Source organism: Pollachius pollachius (genome assembly GCF_949987615.1).
Source record: "Pollachius pollachius genome assembly, chromosome: 16".
Lineage (NCBI taxonomy): Eukaryota > Metazoa > Chordata > Actinopteri > Gadiformes > Gadidae > Pollachius > Pollachius pollachius.
Window position 1 is genome coordinate 17,635,064 of NC_136949.1, and position 20,961 is coordinate 17,656,024.

Sequence of the window (20,961 nt, forward strand, 5' to 3'; positions counted from 1 at the left end):
TGGGCCTGTTGGTCAGCACCGCTAGTAACCCCTATGGGGGTCAGAGGTCACTGGAAGCACTGCGGAGTGCAGGACGCTTTCCCCCTGCTTGGCTCCCTGTGTTTGCTTGTTCAAGGAGAGTGTGGGATAGACAGAGAGATGAGAGAGAGAGAGAGAGAGAGAGAGAGAGAGAGAGAGAGAGAGAGAGAGAGAGAGAGAGATCTGTAATGTTAACGGCCACTTAAATGGCCCCGGGAAGGAAGAGGGACAGCCAGATTGTCTCATCACCAGTGATCCTCCCAACAGCAGGCAGATGCCCCCAGCCACTGTGCAGGTCTTTGTGTTGCAAAGGGAGACAGATGCTTGCCTCTTGGGTTAGCATGAGCTGAACACGGTGGGTAGACTAAGTGAAGCATGATACATGGAGTGGAAAGGTCGTCAGGGTCAAATCCCTAATTAAAAAAAGAGGGAAAACACCGGGGAAGTTGAAGGGAAACAGAAGCATTATTTTGAATAGAATGACCAGGTGTCTCTACAGCGAGCAATAACTCCTTCTGACTCCTCAGATAAAGATAAAGTAAAGGGGGTCCACGGCTATGTGGGAATCTATCAGCAGAGCTTGTAAATGAATTGCACTGCATTGTATATCAATACATGTGATGACAGGGAATGAAGGCTGGTGAAACAGTCCAGACGTAAACGCTTTGGTATACTTAACATTTAGGAAGTAGCTGTTCTTTGTATGAAATCTTTGCCTGCCAAGCACAGCTGTATAATTTGTTCTGAGCAATTTTGGCGTCTTAATGCTAGGCTCATTATTTTTCCTTGTCTGTGGCACTTCTAAGTACTTTCTTGACGCCAACCGGTAACAACCCTCCTCAACACACAAACCCACCCACCCACCCACCCACACACACACACACACACACACCATATCTTGCCAGAGCCATTAATCAATGTGAACAGCATACGCCTTATTAAGGTTCAGACACGCACACTGAAAAAAGTCCCTGAGGAATTTCTATTAGGAAAAAAAGGAAGGAGGACGGAAAGCGGGAGATGGTGGGGGGCCCCTGGGGAGAGGGAGACGGTGGGGGGGCCCGGGGAGCTGGGTATTTCTGAGGGGAATTAAGCGGCTTATATCTGGGGTTGTTCCGTGGATACAGAACATGACGGAGCAACCGCTGAAGAGCGGTAAGGAGATGTCTTCCTTGGTTGGTCCTGAAAGACGTAGCTGTTAAAGTATCCCCCTTCTACCCCGTCTACCCCTTGACCCCCACATAACACATTAAGAATGACCAACATATATGACTCGTTCATCTAAATATAACCACGATAGTTTGGCTGCGCTGGACAACCAACTCTTTAAGAGGTGGTTGGCGGCGGTGCTGAACACATGGCTCACATTACTCTTCAGATGTGGTCCCCTGCCATACGGCTGCACTAGCATGATGGGGTACAGTTATTTTATTGAGTCATATTGTTAGCCTAGCTTTTGAAATCATTAAAAGAAGCAAGCACAACAACCACAACTCCTTTCCTTATTTTCCCGTTATTTGATATATTCCTTCCTCGTTTCCTTCCTCCCCTCCCTCCTTCTCCACCTCCTCTCGGGTGGAGCCGGCAGGGGCTCTGAGCGCCGCCGCTGTAGCGTACCGTAATGCAGACTCTCAGTCCGACGGAGGGGGATCAGTGGGGGGGTGTTGAGGTGGGCGAGGCACAATGGCTCCTTGTTCAGACTGCTCCTTCTGCACTCCAACTCTCCTCCCCTCTCCCTCTCCTACCTCTTGAGCTACAACTCTCTCCCTCTCTCCCTCTTGAGCTACAACCCTCTCCCTCTCTCTCTCCCTTTCCCTCTCCCCCTCTCACTCTCTTTTTCCTTCTCTGTAGGGGGTTTAATTAAACCATAATAACTAATTGGGACTCAGAAATGGTGCTCAATGTAAGAGGTAAAAGGGGGTTGCGTGGTGGAAGGAAGCCCAGTCTTGAGTGATGAGAAAAGGTACACAGAAGGAAAGGTTCAGACAGTGGAAACAGAGCTAGAGAGAGAGAGAGAGAGAGAGAGAGAGAGAGAGAGGTGTGGTGGAGATGTGTGGGGGTTGGTGGTCTAACAAATTTGGATCTGTTGATCTTCCCTTTGCAAATAAAACAACGGCCAAGGGAAAAAAGAGTTTGGACAGAAAGAAAACCAGCCAGGGGGAGGGCATCAAAGCATGGTTTACATTCTCACCGATGACTGAGGTATGATGATGATAGAGAGAGAGAGAGAGAGAGAGAGAGAGAGAGAGAGAGAGAGAGAGAGAGAGAGAGAGAGAGAGAGAGAGAGAGAAAGAGAGAGAGAGAGAGAGAGAGAGAGGGAGAGAGACAGACAGACAGACAGACAGACAGACAGACAGCCGGACAGACAGACAGCCGGACAGACAGACAGAGACACAGAGAGAGACAGCGAGCGATCGAGAGAGAGAGAGAGAGAGAGAGAGAGAGAGAGAGAGAGAGAGAGAGAGAGAGAGAGAGAGAGAGAGAGAGAGAGAATGTGCTTCTGTGCACTTGTTTTTGGGCGAGGGGCGGTTAGGTTTCGTCAATGGGGATAATTTGATGGCCACAGGTGGGCTGGACGCGAGGGGGTAATTGCAGCTCCGCCGCCCACCAGTCTATCTCTTTCCATCTTTCTCTCTGTATCTCTGTCTCTCAATGTGCAATGCTTTCTTCCTCTCCTGTCTGAAGCAGACTATGTACGAGACTTGTAACTTGCATAAACAGGCCCATGTTTATGCTATCTCTGTTGAGGCCTTGCCCCCACCTCCCAACCCCCACACTTTTACAAAGGACCTCCTCTCTGCTAGCTTATCTGATTCCCTGGCTGATTTTGATGAATGCTTTGTACTTGGGAAAGCTAAACTCCATATATAAAATTACAATAAAAAACAGAGTGATAAAATAGCCCTAATTACACCGCTGTGGCCTAATCAAAGACAATTAGGGAGATGACTCTTTATGTTGTACAGCTTTGAAGGCGGCGTGTGAGGCGCGTGTCACTGAGGAATCCTCTTGATATATTTTTAATTCCTCTCTTTAGACTCTCTTCGTATGTCTGTCCCCCCCCCCCCCCCCCCCCCCCAATCGGCCGCGAAAGAGGGGGCAAGTGTGAAAACACACACACACAGACTCTTCTCGCCACTCATTTGTACTCTATCGCCTTGCGGCCAGGGAAAATCACCTCAAGCCAGTAGAACCATCTCTTTTCCGCATCGTTTCCACCCAGCAGCTGACTGGGCAACCTGGCGGGTTTTAAAGGGATTGTATGGGGGGCTATGCAAAACAACGTTTATCATATTAGGACTGAGCTGGCCCTCTGAGCGGTTTAGTGCTGATTATGAACCTGGTTTAAGACAGCCATTAAGGAATTACGTCTCAGCTGGGCGTTGGAGAACTCTGCGTGGAGATTGAAGGATTTAGAGGTAATCCTTCTGCTACCCCATCTCACCTTCACAACAATCATTTCACACCGGGGCTTTTTCGCAGTCTATAGTGTTTCGTAAAAAAGAAACGCCATGAACATTGGAGGCAGAAATAAATGGCTAGTGTTGTAAATGATGGGGGTCTTAAGAATACTTCAGTAAAGTCTGCATAAGAATAGGTGTGTACTGTCAAAAAAGTCTGGATATGTCAGCAAAGTCTGCAGAAGAATACGTAAAATACCTTTACTATCTGTGAATAACTCCACCACTAACAAAATAATATTTGATGATACATTAAATATGATTATATTATATTTTATAGCTGACTATTAAACTAGAAAAAGGATGTTCAGAATAAAAGCAGGATGAATACTGCCTAGAAACGCTGCCTGTAATACCTGAGCTAATCTCATAATCCATTACTTCACAGTTAATGAGCGAGGTGCAGCTTTGAAGAGCGACCAAAACATTTGAATAAGCATTACTTCACCAAAGAAGTAAGGCAAACATTCACTCCCAAATAGCTATGCTTTGGCCAAAACTGGACCAAGTTTTGAGACCACATATTATCCACTTTGAACACATCTTCTAACAAGTAGACGCGTCTATTTTTTGTTTGAACCTGCATTAAGAAACCTTTTCTCTGCAGCAGTCACTTTGGTTCAAATTCCATGCCTTTTATCTGCAGTCTAAAATGAGTCCGAAAAATGAAAAGAAACGAAAAGATAATAATCAACTTACCTCGTAGAGTAACATAAAAATCTGAAAAATGAGCATTGCTGAAAGACAGATTCAGAAAATCCTATTATGTACCAGAGGAGTCACCATAACAGCGTTGAATGACATGGAATCATTTCAAACCAACAAGCTGTCAAGTAAGATTAAAGTGAATAAAATTGTGTTTTTATCTCGCGTAAGCAGACAGTAGAAAGTGCTTCCTGAAAAATACAGGCATTCATCATTGCAACAATGTTCCCGGCTTTTTCTTTTGTGTGTGTGTGTGTGTGTGTGTTTGTCAATGTGTTTACTCGTAGTATCCAGGGGAAGCTAAGAGTCCTGTCTTTTAATACCCATCTGAGTGTGCCAAAACAAAACGCCATGGAAATAGTCCAGCATCCTTCCACAACACACACGCAAACGCACACGCACACACGCAGGCATGCTAAACACATAAATGCACAAATGCACCAAACACCGAAACACACACAGGTGATACAGATCCAAACACTAGCTCAGTCTCTTCTCTGAGCAGCCTACTCTGAATGCCTTTTTCTGCAGACTCTTTGCTGTGTGGCTACAAGAGAAAGCCTGTCTGTGCAAGCATTTAAGGCACTAATAAACACACACAATATAGTCCATTATCACTCATAGCATTGCATTATAAGTCATATACAACAACAGACACGGAAGACAACAATGGATCTTGTGTTCTACATTTCTACATGTTCAAAATAAATATCATACCATAGTCAAATTATACTCTATTTATCTACTTAAATTATACTCATAGTAAATAAATAAATAAATATATTCTCTAACTTATAATCAGTTAGAGTAGCAGTGGCTCTACTTTTTTAAAACATTAACATTAACATTAAACACACACACACACACACACACACACACACACACACACACACTGTCTGCATTGCCCCACCTCATACCCCGTAGAGCTGTAGACAAAACAAGGGGGGATTTGTTTAGACAGGGCTCACCTGGTGCACACAGACATAGAAACAGTGATCAGCCAAACCTCAGGGTGGAGCAGTGGTAGCAGCACATGTGTGTGTGTGTGTGTGTGTGTGTGAGTGTGTGTGTGTGTGTGTGTGTGTGAGTGTGTGTATGCATGTGTCTGCTGTGTGCATATGTCTGTATGTGTGTGTGTGTGTGTGTGTGTGTATGTGTTAGGGGTAGATAGAAAGCCACAGGAGTTGTGAGTGGGGGGTAGAAGGTGTGTAATATGGGCGAGAGACAGGGGCAGGTATAGTGGAGGGACAATGGGGGGCTAAGCTGAAGAGAGCTAACCATAACCCACATAAAGCAGGCCTGTCAAAAGTTGTGTTTTACGCTTTAATGGTCTTGAGATTCGGGGCTCCAGCTGGTCATTAACCCTAACCTGAAACAAACCACCTAGAATACTTATTTTTCTATGATGTCTCCCCTGCGCATTGGATTTGTTTATTTTCCCTCTCAGCATGGGAGGGGAATCAACAATGAAAGCAGAGCAGGACAAGACAGACGAGGGGCTTCCGCAAACATGCACACACACACACGCATGGACACACACACGGACACACACTCACGCACGCCCGCACACACACACACACAAGCACACACAAACACACACACATGGACACACACACACACACACACACGCGCACACACACACACATACACACACACACACACACACACACACACACACACACACACACACACACACAAACACAGATTAGCAAGCATAGTTTGACCTTTGTTGACCCCTTGACCCCTTTACAGCCTCATGTCTCATTGACTGGCATTAAAAAGGTCTGGCCAAGTGTTCAATGACACAGGCAGCGAGAGAAGAGAAGCAGTTACACTGTAACTGTCTGGGGGAGATTTACAATTGGCCCCTGCTGGTTTGGCTTTAATGTAAAGCTTGTATTCAGCCCGACCTCGGTCACGTGAACACTGCGACCTGCAGTGAAAGGGCGTCCAGAGGACAGAATGAAATGTCCATTAGGTTTTAATGTGTGGACTCACACATTAACTGATTGTCCAGAATCATTTGACTCAACTAGGGACACTCATTTCACTTGTTGGTAAATGTTGTCAAAATCCCATTTGTTGATATGTAAGTACAATATTATAATATTAAGTTAGATAGGTAGATAAATACAAATATATAATAAGTTAGACTTAAAAAAAATAGCTGCATCCCATTACATTTGCTTAACGTGTCATCTCTTGTCTTATATTAGTAGCTAAGACAGCGTGAAAATGCTGCCCCCAACCATAATAATGCTTTCTCCATCCTTGCTTCTAAGGCGCCTATAGAGTAATTGTAGCATGCTAGCTTAGGTAGGCTGGGCCCAAAGGGGGCCTGCTCAGTAAAGACACTCACTCTACACCTCTGATTAGCCCTGCAGGCAGCTGTGTGTTGGTATTACAGAAGATGATAACAGAGACACAGGGTTGGATTCAATTACCCACCAACACAAGTTTTTTTTTTATATCAACATTGGGCTTAGACATTGAACACTAAATATAGTGTGTGTACTCATAGGAAAATCAACACCAACAACAACATAACACGTCCATTTTCCTACCCATATCGAACAACTATGTGTGTTATGTGAGGAAACATATTTGTCAACTTTCAGCAAATGTGTTTTGACGGCTGTTTTTCGATTTGTCAACAACAAGATGGAGACACAACCAGGCTGTCACAATGCCAATCATGCAATCACCCAATCACCCGCTGCCATTGTCACCCTGACTGTCACTCGGGTCAGGTGACAGACGAGAGCCGCCGGACAGATGTTAAGTGCGAGTCTAGGCCACTACTACTACTACTACTCAACTTGTCACCCTGCAGCACCAGGAGCACCTGTCAATCACAGAGCTGCTCTGGGTCTCAAGGGAGGCTCTGGCGGGCCAGGAATGTGGCTATTGAGGGGCTTCCCTTTGTATCAAGGAATCCCAAGCCTCCCACTTTTATCCCCAATTCCTTCAACAACAACAGAATAATGATAAGGCTGGATCAGGTCCTTCTTATGCAGGCGTGGGTTAACCTATAGGATCAATATGATCACTGATCCCCCAACCAAATGGTTAAATGATGTGCTGAAATGAAACAGAAACATAGGATCCACTGAAGAACGCAGAAAAGCAATACACAGCCAGCGCATCCCCAAACGGACCACATGCAGGCCACATAACCATCTGTCAGTCAAAATAAGAGGCAAACAGGGGAAGTGTTAAAGTTGAATAGAAGTGTGTCTATGCTGCACCAAAGCTGGGAATTTGAGCTTTCAACAAATTAACTCCAGCCTAATGCTCTACGCTTCAATAATCATTCCTAAAACGGGATATAGGTAAACCTGTGAGCAAATCCTGAATAAACTGTTTGGTGTGGTTGAATAAAGTCCATTGTGCTGCATCGCAATCGCTTTACAAAGGAAAAGGCAAGGGAAATGCAACATTTTGGAATGATGCATGTAATTTGATTGGTTAAACAATATATTTGGGAAAGCTACACGACGTCAATGTTTTCACCAGGCTTGCACCATTAATATAAGCAGCTGAATAGGGATAGCCTGGAACACCACACACACGCACACGCACGCACACGCGCACACACATACACACACCCACACACACACACGCAAACACACACACGACACAGTCAGTCCCAAGCATACGAACACACCGAGACACACATACATAATCAGTCACACCAGAGACACACGCACACACACGGGCACACACATAATCAGTCAGACACACAAACACACACACACACACACACACACACACACGCACACACGCACACACGCACACACGGACACACGCACACACACACACGCACACTTTCTTTAACACGTTTCCCTCTCCGTGTTAGTCTATTCTTTTCAAACCATTAGACCCATTAGAGGCCAATTAACATTGACACAAAGCTCCCTTCCTGCTTTATGACACCGTAAACAAGACCTTTAGTGCTGCCGCCCTGGGCTCAGTAGCGCATCGCTGAAGCGACGCTAAGCAAGCAGCTCATTAGCGTACTTACTGGCTTATTAGTTAGGCTACCACATTATTTCATTGGTCTGTGGATGCAAATGAATTTATTTTGTGGGGTTTGGTACAAAAAATCTAATAATATACGGGCATATGAAATCATGGACCTTCAATAACTAGGAAGGACAAATAAACATACATTGTTCACATTGCAGACCTACATTTTCATTGCTTAAAACGTTAAATTGTAAAAGCTAGATGGCTGGATGTAGGTATTAGATAAATACATTAAATGTATTAACACGTTAACTACACGCACATATTTGGTAGATATTTTTTAGTATTGGCTTCACAAGTACTTAAAACATTTCGCGATTCGTTGCGTTAGGTCAAGTGCCATTTATTCTGCCAAATCAACAAAACAAAGCTGTGGACGCAATACATGAAATACATGTGTTCTTTTTGATGTTGGAAACAAACATTATTCCTGCATGTCGCAGCGCGCAGCAAAACAAGTAGTAAAACATGCGGCGCTATGGCGAGGATTTGCCATCTGGTTAAACATTATTACTAGGGTAGCCTACTTCATCTAACAACACTTAACTCTATTCCATCCACTTAAACCAACCTGAGACGTCCGGGGAACTCCTGGTGAAATCGAAGAAGGTGGCCAAACAAGTAACTCCTAGCAGGAGCGCATATCTGACGGCTGAGAGAGTCCCATCCGAGAAGAACATCCTTGAAGCCTCAAAGTTTGGGAGTTTGTCCTCAACATCGGAACATCCAGCAAAAACATTGATCTCTTTGAATCTGCGTCATGTGCAGCAGAAGACGTGTGGTCCAGTCGCTCTTCCTTCCCTCATCATCCCGGACCAGTGATCACAGTGAGGTGCCCCGTCCGGCCGGTGCGGAGCTGCAGCTTGTGTAGTGGTGCAGCCTGTGTAGTGGTGGCCCAGTGCTGCTGCAGCCTGTGTAGTGGTGGAGGCCCAGTACTGCTACAGCCTGTAGTGGTGGTGGCCCAGTACTGCTGCAGCCTGTGTGGTGCTGGCCCAGTACTGCTGCAGCATGTGTAGTGGTGGTGTCCAGGTGCTGTTGTGCTCAGAAGACAAGCCACCTGAAGGCTTACCCGGTAACCTGGTCTCGCGTGGTCTCAAAGTCTTTTGCTTCTGATGATGATTTTGTGATCTGATGGGACTATACATAATCACTCAATGTAATTAGGCTAGAAGGACAATAGGTGACATGAAGTGATTAGACTAATGATCACAGTGAAACATGTATGAGCCAAAAATGTGCATGAGCCAAAAAAACATAGAAATAGTAATACCAAACATTGATTTGGACTTATGTCAGAACAAGATATAGGACTTATCAAGGCTAAAATAAGAACATAATGAATCGACATAAACACGATTGTAATAATTCGGCGTTCAAAATGACCAGAAAACATCAACTCTCAGTGACGGTCCGTTACTGACATTTAGTGGACGTTCTTAGTATTGCTTCTACAGACATTTCGCTTTTCATAAGTTTGGTCTCATAGGGCTTCCGTACAGACACATGTGACTAAACAAGGTCAACCATGGCAGCCTGCATCCAGAGGCTCGACAGAGCTATTTTTTCTATAAGGCTATTACGGAATGTCCAGCTTCACAATGAACGTAATTAAAGTCAAACTTATTCCTCAAGCTTTGTAACATGTTGTCAGATTGTAGTTTACAGAGGAGGCTAATTCTAGCATTGTAACTTGCACTAGGTAGCGTTAGCTAACCCCGGTGACAATGGTGGAATTGTCGTATTTCATATGCAATTTCAACGTCTTAAAGGTGACATTTTCGTATTTAAATATGGCTGTAAATTCTGTCTGTTTCCAACAACCAGGGTCTCTATCCACGTCTCTGCATCGTCTCGCCTTGGACACCGAGCAGCCATCCAAGTTCACTCCTCCAGTGAAGCCCGTCATCATAGACAAGACCCAGAGTGTGGCGTCGTTGAGGAAGTATGTCATGTCTTTAACAATTATTTACATTTAGGGAAGTTTTATAACGCTTTTATTCAAACTGAAAAGCAACGATGCATGCAGACATTCACACACCGACGGCGGTGTCAACCATGAAGGGCGACAGCCAGCTCGTCAGGAGCAGTGAGTGTGAGGTGTCTTGCTCGGGGACACCCAGACCCTTAGCTAGGAGGAGCCGGTGTGGGTACCAGATTGACTCGGCTGCCAGATTGACTCTGGGTCCGGTCGCTGTTTTGACCCTCGCGCTGGAAATAAAGTGGATCGCCCCGTTAAGTGAATGGAGTTAACCAATTCTTCTTTTATATATGACCCAAGTATAGGCAACAATAAAACGCTCGGTTACACATATATTTTTGTTTTCACATATGTTAAAGTAATTATCACCCCCCCTAACGTTTATTAGCTCACGTTAGCGATCAATCTAAAGCCACAAATATTATCTGATCAATCTTTGTACGTTAGATTATTATTCATAGATTAGGAGATAAAAGGAGATCATTAATACTTGGGAATATCATTGGGAATGAATGAAACGCGCATGCGCATTTAAAAGACAGCGTTTACTGGAAGTGCGTCATTATTGCGCATCTAGGACCCTGTCGATCTGGCAGCCGAGTCAATCTGGTACCCACACCTATTGTCCAACGTTCCGGTTACCAGCCATCCTGCTCTACCTCCTGAGCCACATGCCATACATTTTCTATTCTTAGGGCTTATTCACACCTGCCTTGTTTGGTGTGAACCAAACCAAAAAAATCGCTGGTGCGGACCTTTTGGGATGGTGTGAATACAAACCATTGAACTCTGGTGTGGACCAAACAGCCGGTCCGAGACCCAGCCGGAGAGCTGGTCTTGGTTGGCTTCCAAACGAACCCTGGTGACGTTCGCTTGAGATGTGTAAGCGACCGCGCTCGGTCCGACCCAGTTCTAAAAATAATATGCCTTTTTGGACGAAACAGGCTCCCATTGCTGCTTGTTTATTTAAAAAATAAACAAATAAATTCAAATTCAACGACCAACGTCACGTTATCAGACCTGTGTTTCAGTTCAACTCGTGACCGTGTTAACCGGTGACCATCAGCCGAATGCGTCGCTTGTTGTCGTGGCTACGGCAGCTGTTCGAAATCGGGAAAAGACTCGTAGCTGTCTTTGCGAATGCCTCTTTGATTTGTTTTCAGGAAAATGTCAAAAACATACCCATCTCATTCGTGTTTAGAGTCTAATTGGAGGAAACTTGTCACGTAGAACCATTTTAAGCCAACATAAATGGAAAATGTGTGTGTTTTTTTAATAATAAATACGGGATTCGAACTCATACCATTTTGGGGGAAAAATATTTCAAGTTGAGATTCCATTCCATTGTGCCGTTTAGCCACAGAGACTTGATCAGCTGCAGTACTAGTCTTCTTCCTAAGAGCAGGAGGCAGCCAGATCAACTTGTGACCCGACTGTCCATGTTATTATAGACCATGGTATTTTTCTCGTTTCCAAAAAGAAGAGGCCATTACACCAGTTATTCAAAACCTAATGTTTTTCCCTCTTCTGCCTACAACCCAGCCAAAAACACTGTTATGCGCTCTTTCGCTATCATTTCGGTCGCCTGATGTGGTGTAGTCTCTTGCTCTGGATCGTCTAAGCAAAGCAGCGAGCTAGGGCTGGGCGATATACCGTTATTAAAATTATACCGGTATACTTTTGAAAGCGATCTGTAGTTGAGACAATATCGCCATACCGGTATATTATATATTATTTTGATGTTGCCTTGCGAGCGCTATTTTATAAAGCCGACCACTGCTCTCTGAGCCTACAAACCATGTTCAGCTGCTCAATCCCGCCCCTTACATGTACGTAGTGTTCTCCCACCCACGTTACGCACATGGACCTATTAAAGAAGGTTACGCATCACAAACTTTGAACCAAAACATGGCGGACACAATGGTAGACAGTGAGCAGTTGGTTACAAAAAAAAGAATAATGGCTCTGTTTTTTGGAGTTATTTTGGGTTTGGGATTCAAGACAAACAGCAAAGCGACGTGATTTGTAAAGCGTGCAGGAAACAGGTTACGACAAAATGTGGAAACACTACAAATCTCTTCAGTCACCTGCAGCAGAACCACCAACTGCTCTATAAAGAGAGTGTAAAACTACATGGTGCTGCTGCTGCAGCCAAAGGCTCGCAGTCTCAGAATGTCTCTCTCCTGAAGCAAAGCTCGTTGCAAGCTTCATTAATCAGTGCCGTGCCTTATGACCGTAAAAGTAAGAAGTGGCGCGATATAACTAATTTGGTGGCATTCCATATTGCCAAGGACATGGTCCCTATAGTCGTGGTCGAGAAAAAGGGTTTCATCAATTTGTTGAAAGCAATTGACCCACGGTACCAATTGCTCAGCCGCAATCATTTTGCTCGGGAGGTTCTGCCAGAGATGTATGCTACGTGCAGAAAAAACTTGGCGGAAAGACCAGCTAAAGTGACATATTTCTAACAAGCCGCACATGCGAGCCGTATATGTGTATAACCGTGCACTTTATTGAAGATTAGGAGATGAATACAGCGTGCCTCCAAACAAGCTATTTTCCAGACAACCACACGGGTGAACACATTGCAGAGGCTCTTCAACATGCGATTGTTAACTGGGGGCTGGACGAAAAGGGACTCGTAGCTATAACGACAGATAACGGGAGCAACATCATCAAGGCGTTGGAGCTGAATGAGTGGCTGAGGATGCAGTGCTTTGGTCACCGACTTCATTTGGCTATTGGTAAGTGTCTCTACAGTATTATTAAAGAAATTGTTTTGAAAAACTATTATTTTCAAGCGCATATAGACTAGGGCTTTGACTTTTGCCCAAAAATCATATTCGAAGTTTGTTTGTTTATTAATATTAATATTCTAATATATTCAAATATTTATTAATAATATTTTGACCATTAAATGCCTTCAGTAAGACCTGGATTGGGTTTTGCGGGGTTTGTTTACCGGCGTTGCTATGGTTACCGGTTTTGCGTGTTCCAACGGTTTATTAGGTATCTAATAAATTGCTGTCTAATCAATATTCACTGCCTTTTCCGTGGTCATTACAATATTATGAATAGACTGACGTCTCTCCCTCTTGGCCTGCCCATAACAGGTTCGAATATTAAGGGCTGCCTTATATTCGTTTGAATTTTGATTTATTTTTTGATATTCGAATAACGAAGTTCAGAGTCGACGCATTCTTAAGTTGGCTGATTTTAGCTGATTCTACCAAAGCGCTATAAACTTGGAATGGTAAATAATCTCATGGTAAAAACTAAATCGCTATTTTAAACCACTTACAAGGCTAAAAGTAGCCCGACACTTCTTTGGTAGTATAATAAGGGTCTTAACATATAAAACAAGGCATTGATAACTTTGTAAGTCTACAGATTGTTTATTAAAGAGGACATTTTATACACACAATACCATCAGTAGTTCACCCGTCGACGCCATCTGTGTTAGAGCTTGTGGGTTGACTGAAAAGCAGATCAACCATATTTATATTTTTAAGAAAGCACTCTGCTGATAAAGTTATGATTCTGATTCTCACAGGCCATGGGATGGATGACAGCCGCATCACAAGGGCCATTTCCTGTGCAAAAAGATCGTCAGCAGCTTTTCCTACAGCTGGCTGAGGAGGAGGGTGCTCTCTGAAGTCCAGCAACAGCTTGGCCTCCCAACTCATCAGCTCGTTACAGAATCTGCCACACGTTGGGGATCAAGGCAGCTGATGATCGAAAGGATCCTGGAACAAGAGGCGGCTTTCACCAAGGTCCTCTCCTCTGACAAAAAGAGCCGGCACCTAGTCCTCACATGGTAGGACATTGAGGTACTGGAGACGGTCCAGAAGGCTCTAAAACCCCTCCAGGAGTTCACGGACGCTTTGTCAGGGGAGGACTATGTGACCCTTTCCTATGTCAGACCTGTCCTTCATCTTTTCAGAACGAGTACCCTGGCAGTGGAGGAAGGTGACACTGAGCTGTGCAGGTCAATAAAGTCCACCATTGTGGACTGCCTTACTGATAAGTACTCTGATCCAGCCACAAGTGACCTCTTGGACATGGCCACATTTGTGGATCCACGCTTCAAAGATGCATACATTCCAAGAGACAGGGTTGATGCCTTGAAACAAATAGTTGTTGAGGGGGCAAAGTCTCTTTTGGCTGAAGGCAGTCAGCTGCCTCTGTCTGAGCCTGTAGAGCAAGAAGTGTCAATGGCACCATCCGCAGCAAAGAAGAAAAAGTCACTAGCTAGCTTCTTCAAACAAAGCACAGTGACCAGCAGTGGCAACACACCGACACAGCAGGAGAGAACTGAAAATGAACTTTCAAGCTACTTGCTGTCAGCTAGGATTGAGAGTGATACAGAACCTCTTAAATGGTGGAGGAAATTTGAAATGATCTATCCAGCGCTTAGCAAGGTAGCAAATAATTATATTTTAGTACCAGCAACCAGTTCTCCTTCAGAGTGAGTTTTCAGCTGCAGTGGTAACATTTTAAGCTGTTACAGGGCATCCCTGAAGCCTGAAACAGTTGACAGGCTTGTTTTCCTAGCACAGAACCTGTAAGAAACAAGTTTACATAGGAAGGCTTAAGACTAAATATTCTGGTTATAGTTTTGGTTCAAAGACTAAATATTCTCAGTCTACCTCAGTGAATATTTACAATATATCTAGCCATTTGAGTTTATTATGGCTTATTTATTTTCTATACATTTTATTTTCATAGTTGACTAATTATGCAGCTGTATATTTTCAAACAGGTGAGGCCTGTACTACTGTTTACAATTTTGTTATTTGCAGGGGTATGCCTGCCTATTAGTTCAGAATATTGGCTTATGTAGGCCTGTGTTTTATTATATTTCTCTGTTTTGAATGTAATACTGTGAAGGCCTGTTTTTCGGTCAGCCTGTTTTACATTGTTTGTTATTTGCACATTATCCTTATAAGTGTATGCTATTTGCACTGTTGCACTGCACTGTTTTTTTTAATAGTACTTGACATGTTTCAAACAGGCAACACTTGTTTTAAATCTGTTGTTAAAGCACAGCTGTGCTTCATTGAGCAAAAACTAAACCTAAATAAATGGATGATGGTGAATACTTGTGGAGTGGAGTTAAATTAACACACTTTACCCGTTTTGTTAAAAATATCGTTTTAATATCGTATATCGCCATTCGAACAAAAAATATCGAGATATGAGTTTTGGTCCATATCACCCAGTCCTACAGCGAGCTTGAGAATCAATGTGACGCAAGGCAGTATCACTCTGAGACACAACGTTTATTCCGATCAACAAAGCATACAGATCGTCCAAGGGATGATAACGCTCCTGTCTAGTTATTTCAGTAAAATATACGAGCAGGTGGCAATGGATAGAAATGGCCAGGAGACTGTTCTGGTAAGCTTCAATCAATATCGACCTTACCAAAATATTTCCCTATACTTGACTTCCCTAAATCTTTTAACAGATGACCTGACAGAACCCGTTTCTGTGGGGAAAGGGAAACTGGTGAAAGCAGCACCTCAGAGGTGCAATGAACATCCTTACTGTAGATTACTGACAGCAATATATTCTCGTTTCTCTTTCTTCTGACAAATGTAGGCCTACTTATTGTAAATCGCTTTGGATAAAACCGTCTGGCCACTTACAAGCGCTATATAAATGCAATCAATCATTTGTTCCAAACGCATAGTGTTCCTGTTTGTTGGGATTTGTGCCATATCATGTAACTTATCAGTGGGTTCGGACAATCTCTGCTTACATCTGAAAATGTGCATATGTGTCATTCCCATGTCGTTTTATTAATGAATCCCCATGAGTGATTGTTTCATAAAATGTATACATGTATTCTTATTTTAACCGTGTGTGCCACTTTTCTGCTCGTATAGGCTACTTTACTGAAAGAACTAGTCAGGGGCGTTATAATCCCTTGGACGATCTGTAGGTATGCTTTGTTGATCTGAATAAACATTGTGTCTCAGATTGATACTGCCTTCCTTGTGTCACATTGATTCTCGAGAGACGATCCAGAGCAAGAGACTACACCACATCAGGTGACTGAAATGATGGCGAAAGAGCGCATAACAGTGTTTTTGGCTGGGTTGTAGGCAGTGGAGGGAAACACAACATTAGGTTTTGTCTATAATAACATGGGCATTCGGGTCACAAGTTGATCTGGCTGCCTCCTGCTCTTAGGAAGAAGATAGTTGTAGTTTTTAATACTGCAGTACGAATGAGATTGGTATGTTTTTGACATTTTATTGAAAACAAATCAAAGAGGCATTCGCAAGGACAGCTACGAATCTTTTCCCGATTTCAAACAGCTGCCGTAGCCACGACAACAAGCGACACATTCGGCTGATGGTCACCAGTTAACACGGTCACGAGTTGAACTGAAACACCGGCATCACTTTATCAGACCCGTTAAGAATGTGCCGTGGCTCAACATGTAGCGAAGAGCAGCCGAAATGTCTTTTGAATATTTGAGCAGACACCAACATATAAAGTATGTTGGAGAACACTTATAATAATTTTGATGCATTTAAGACATTCAGTACAAGGATGGGGAGTAAGGCGTTCGAGCGGTCCGCGGATAGAATAACATCATAAAATCGATGTTTTGCCAAACGCCTCTGATGCTCCAAAAGTACTGCAAGTGTTTGTAACTGTATGAAACCAATCAGTATAAGCACAACGAGGGCAGCATGCTGAATCTCCATAATCTCCATAGTTTGTTGACTTTGTTTTCTTTGTTTAATTTTTTTTTATGCGTTACCCCGCCCACGACCGTCTTGTCCAATGATTGAACGATCTATGCACAAATGTGCGTTGTTGACAAATTCTCGTGCTGTTGCGAAAAATTGCAATGTGAAAAGGAACCGCACCAAACCAAAAAATAAACATTGCGTTTTGGTCCGGACCAAAGAGATCGAACTAAGGACTTTCCTGGTTTGAATGCGCCCTTAATGTAGTACAATATAACTTATTTCCAATGTTTACCTCCCACATGTACGCTGCTATCACGCAAATCAACACATATTGCTCAAGACATGTGTTGTATTCATACATTGCATATACAAACAGAGCATGTTGTCACACTTGTCGCAGGTTTTTGAGCCCGGAGTTCGTCCCACCCCGGCAGAGAACAAAGCCGATCAAGTTCACCATAGAGAGGAAGGATATGATCCGCAGGAGGAAAGTGCTCAACATTCCCGAGTTTTACGTTGGTAAGAGTTCCATTCAGAATAATGATTCGGTACTGTCTAATTGTGTTTGATATTTGAACTGTATAGAATTATTCCATGGTGCATTTGCCTTTAGGGAGTATCCTTGCAGTGACCATGACCGACCCTCATGCCACTGGAAAGAACAACCGCTTTGTGGGCATCTGTATTCAGAGAGGTGGTCGGGGGCTAGGAGCTACGTTTGTCCTGCGCAACATTATTGACAATCAAGGTAAGGACACCTTATACTTACTTGCGCAAAAAAAAAAAATACTATCAAATGGTATCCCCAAGCAACAAGGAGGAGTTGGGCAACACAACCTCTTGGTCGCAATCTCCTCATTATTCATGACAATGTATCTGTATTTAATAGCAATAAGGTTTCCGGGCAACAGCACAGCAGATAGGTCTGCGCAGCGAATGGGTAGAAAGTATAGACAGCAGATGCACAACTGTCACGATGGCAGCTATTTGTTGTGCCGTTGACTGCGCTTATCCCAGTCAGGGTTTGACCATTTTATGTATAACATGGGGGCATTCCTTATAATGCAAATGAGAAGGGTATGGATCTAAGACAGATAAGTCAGTAAAAGGGCAGATTTGAGTCATCGTATTAGGATTTGTATGCACATAGATATTTTTTTCAGATACGTGTAGGATATCCTACTTCTTCTTTCATCTGTGTAGAAGCTTGCTTCAGATTTACCTTAATTCCCCTGCTAAATCTTGCCACATACTATCCCCTCCCATCAGGGTCATTCATTTAAAGATATAAAATCGTTTAATAGATTTTCACTGTTAAAAGTAGGCTATGATCATCGTTGATCTTGTCGGTGCAGGTTCAGTACAGTAACAACCACAACAACCACAAAAGTTAAACAGTTTTTACTGTTAATGTCAGTGATATTTGAATGAAACTACGACAAAAATTGGCTGTGTAAATTAATATTCAAAATTATTAATGAAACAAAATGCATTCACCTCTGGAAATAACAATTTATAATTACAAGCAGAATCAGGCCAGATCAGCACAAATTCTGTAAAAGCGGTTCATACATTAATAACACTACTTTAGTCACTAATCTGACAACAGTTGTTTATGGCAGCAAAATGGTTTATTGCCTCCTGGTTGCACGGGCAGCCAAGAGCCAACCATGTTTGTAACTAGGAAATCCTCCCATTGGTTGAGTCTGTGAAGCCCTCATGACGCCAGAACAATTTGAAACATGTCATTCAGACTTAATGACAGAGTGGTTCATGCATGTCAACCGTTGATGTTTGGGAAATCAATCTCATGCCGAAACAAAGCGGATGACCCGTATAGTGCAGCATTGTTGAGTTTATCCCAATAAGAATACAATCCGATAAGGCTTACTTTTCATGGATAGAGCTCTCTGTGGTGGAAATTGGCACTCAAACATTGAAATGAGAACGTCCTCTTTGTTGCTTTCGGGAAATCAAATGCTATGAAACCAAATTGATATCTGATGAAAGGTAAAGCATAGCATACCAATGGCATCAAAGTGTAGCACCGTCACCATTCGGTTAGGCACCTGGAAGGAGAACCCGAAAGAGTCAACTAAGGTGTGTGGCACACTGAAATTAGTGTGTTCACATTTGTGGTACAGAATTTTCCAAATGGTTATCACTTGTATGCAATGTGGTTGTCATAACCGATGGAAAAATGTCATTACATTTTCCTCAACAGCCTCAATGAGAGCAAAAGAAAGAACAGATTAAAGGGAGCATATGAAGAGGGTTGCTATAGGTAGTTAGTATCCCTTCAAGCCAATAGAGGGCAGCAGTGCCTGCTCCGATCACCGCTTTCAAGGTAAACTTTCGAATAAACCACATGTATTGTTGTTACAGGAACAGATTTCAGGCATTTTTAGGCTTGTAAGCTTCACCTTTTTCTCTCTCATACGCCTTTAGTGTATTAATTAATTGATGTAATATTCATACAGTTTTTTTATATTTGATCGGTCGTTTCTGCCGTCATGGTCCAAAAGAAATAGTGGTCACCAAGTTGTACTAGTGGTCTTGTACAGGTCCCTTACATTGTTATTTTACATAGGACTGAATTATGTAAAGCTTGATGCTCTCCTGGGAATACGGTATATTTATGGAATTTAATATTTAACTCCCAAACATTACTTTTCACACCCACCTGCTAGCCTGCCGTTGGGGCGCGTCTCTTCTCATCAATAGAATGAATGAAATGACATGACTCTCGACACCTAGGCGTGGAGATCTGCTACGAGATGTACAGCCCTCGCGTGCAGCAGATAGAGGTGCTCAAGCTGGAGAAGAGGCTGGATGACAACCTGATGTACCTGAGAGACGCCCTGCCAGAGTTCTGCACCGTGGACACGGACATGAAGCCACAGCCCTCCTCCCCCACCGGGGAGGTGCCTGTGAACAAGGTGAGAGGGCCCGGCCGCTGGGGCTTCAGTAGATACTGAAACCATCCATTCAAGTGCTCTTTAGTGCACAGGCTGTTATCCACATCCTCTGAAGAATTTTATGAAGAATTAATTAACTGTGTGTGTGTACAACCACCAGACCAGGGTGAGGATGCTTCCCAAGCCGTGGTCGAAGCGTTGGGAGCGACCCAAGTACGACGTGAAGGGCATCCGCTTCGACCTGTGCCTGAGCCCCGAGCAGATGGAGCACGCCCAGAAGTGGGCGCAGCCCTGGGTGGAGTACGACATGCTGAAGGAGTACGACACCAGCAAGCTGGAGGAGGCCATCTACACAGAGCTGCAGCAGGAGGCCGCCGCCGCCACCGCCAAGTGAACTAGAACCAGGAACCACGCCCCGTCCCGGGACACTCGGCCCAATACCAACTACACTTCCTGGGTTTCCCAACCCTCTCAAACCAGTTTGGATATGGACACTGAACAGCGTTTATATCAACCTTAGGTCACGCTGACTCATGCAGAGATAATACCGGAGGGAGGCTGACAACCAGAGCCACAAGAGGCGAGGGCGGGAATGGACTCTGGTAAAGCTTCTCGAAACTCACCTCTGATGGATATTAATAAAAAATATGTACATGGTTACGTCTGTATGGAGCAGCAGTGCACTTTGAATAACTTGCACTCTTCCACCGTCTCCATCCAAGAGTATCAGGAGTTAATATGCCAGGAGGATCTAGATGGGGTATCATGGTGATCTATCTGTAGTTTATAAATGTAAAAGCTATTAAAACGGCAAGCCTTTTGTGTCCATGTTAATTTAGTTGTGTTCAATTGCTTTAAATGATTCTTGGTGTTTGCTAATGCAGTGGTTAATGAACTGGATGGAAAAAGGCTCTGCAGGAGTTGCACACGGGGTTACCATGGTAGCTGGTAGACAGTCTTTTCTGCATTCACCAGGAAAGATAGGAAAGCAAATACACCATAGCTTTCAGAAGATTTAATGAAAGAAAAGCGATTAAATGTTAGTAAAACATATAATGCTTATGCCTTTTAGGCAAATAGTATGATTGTTTTGACAATTGTTGAAATGTTTTTCACTACTCTTCTAGTTAACCAAATGTAGA

The 20,961-nt window shown here is 43.6% G+C and overlaps 2 protein-coding genes across 2 annotated transcripts in view; one reads left to right on the top strand and one right to left on the bottom strand.

Annotated features, from left to right (window-relative positions):
• eva1aa (eva-1 homolog A, regulator of programmed cell death a) overlaps positions 1 to 9,077 on the bottom strand; it is a 62,577-nt gene extending 53,500 nt beyond the window's left edge. The window contains exon 1 of the mRNA XM_079753415.1: positions 8,785 to 9,077. Coding sequence (XP_079609541.1) covers positions 8,785 to 8,893 — 109 coding nt within the window. The 5' untranslated portion in view covers positions 8,894 to 9,077. The remainder of the gene's footprint in view (positions 1 to 8,784) is intronic.
• Positions 9,078 to 9,728: 651 nt separating this feature from the next.
• Positions 9,729 to 20,653, top strand: mrpl19 (mitochondrial ribosomal protein L19). Its single transcript, XM_079753338.1, has 6 exons — positions 9,729 to 9,817; positions 10,038 to 10,155; positions 17,302 to 17,420; positions 17,515 to 17,649; positions 19,659 to 19,840; positions 19,980 to 20,653. The coding sequence occupies exons 1-6, from the start codon at positions 9,739 to 9,741 to the stop codon at positions 20,211 to 20,213; spliced, it is 867 nt and encodes a 288-aa protein (XP_079609464.1). The 5' UTR covers positions 9,729 to 9,738; the 3' UTR covers positions 20,214 to 20,653.
• The last annotated feature ends 308 nt before the right edge of the window (positions 20,654 to 20,961 follow it).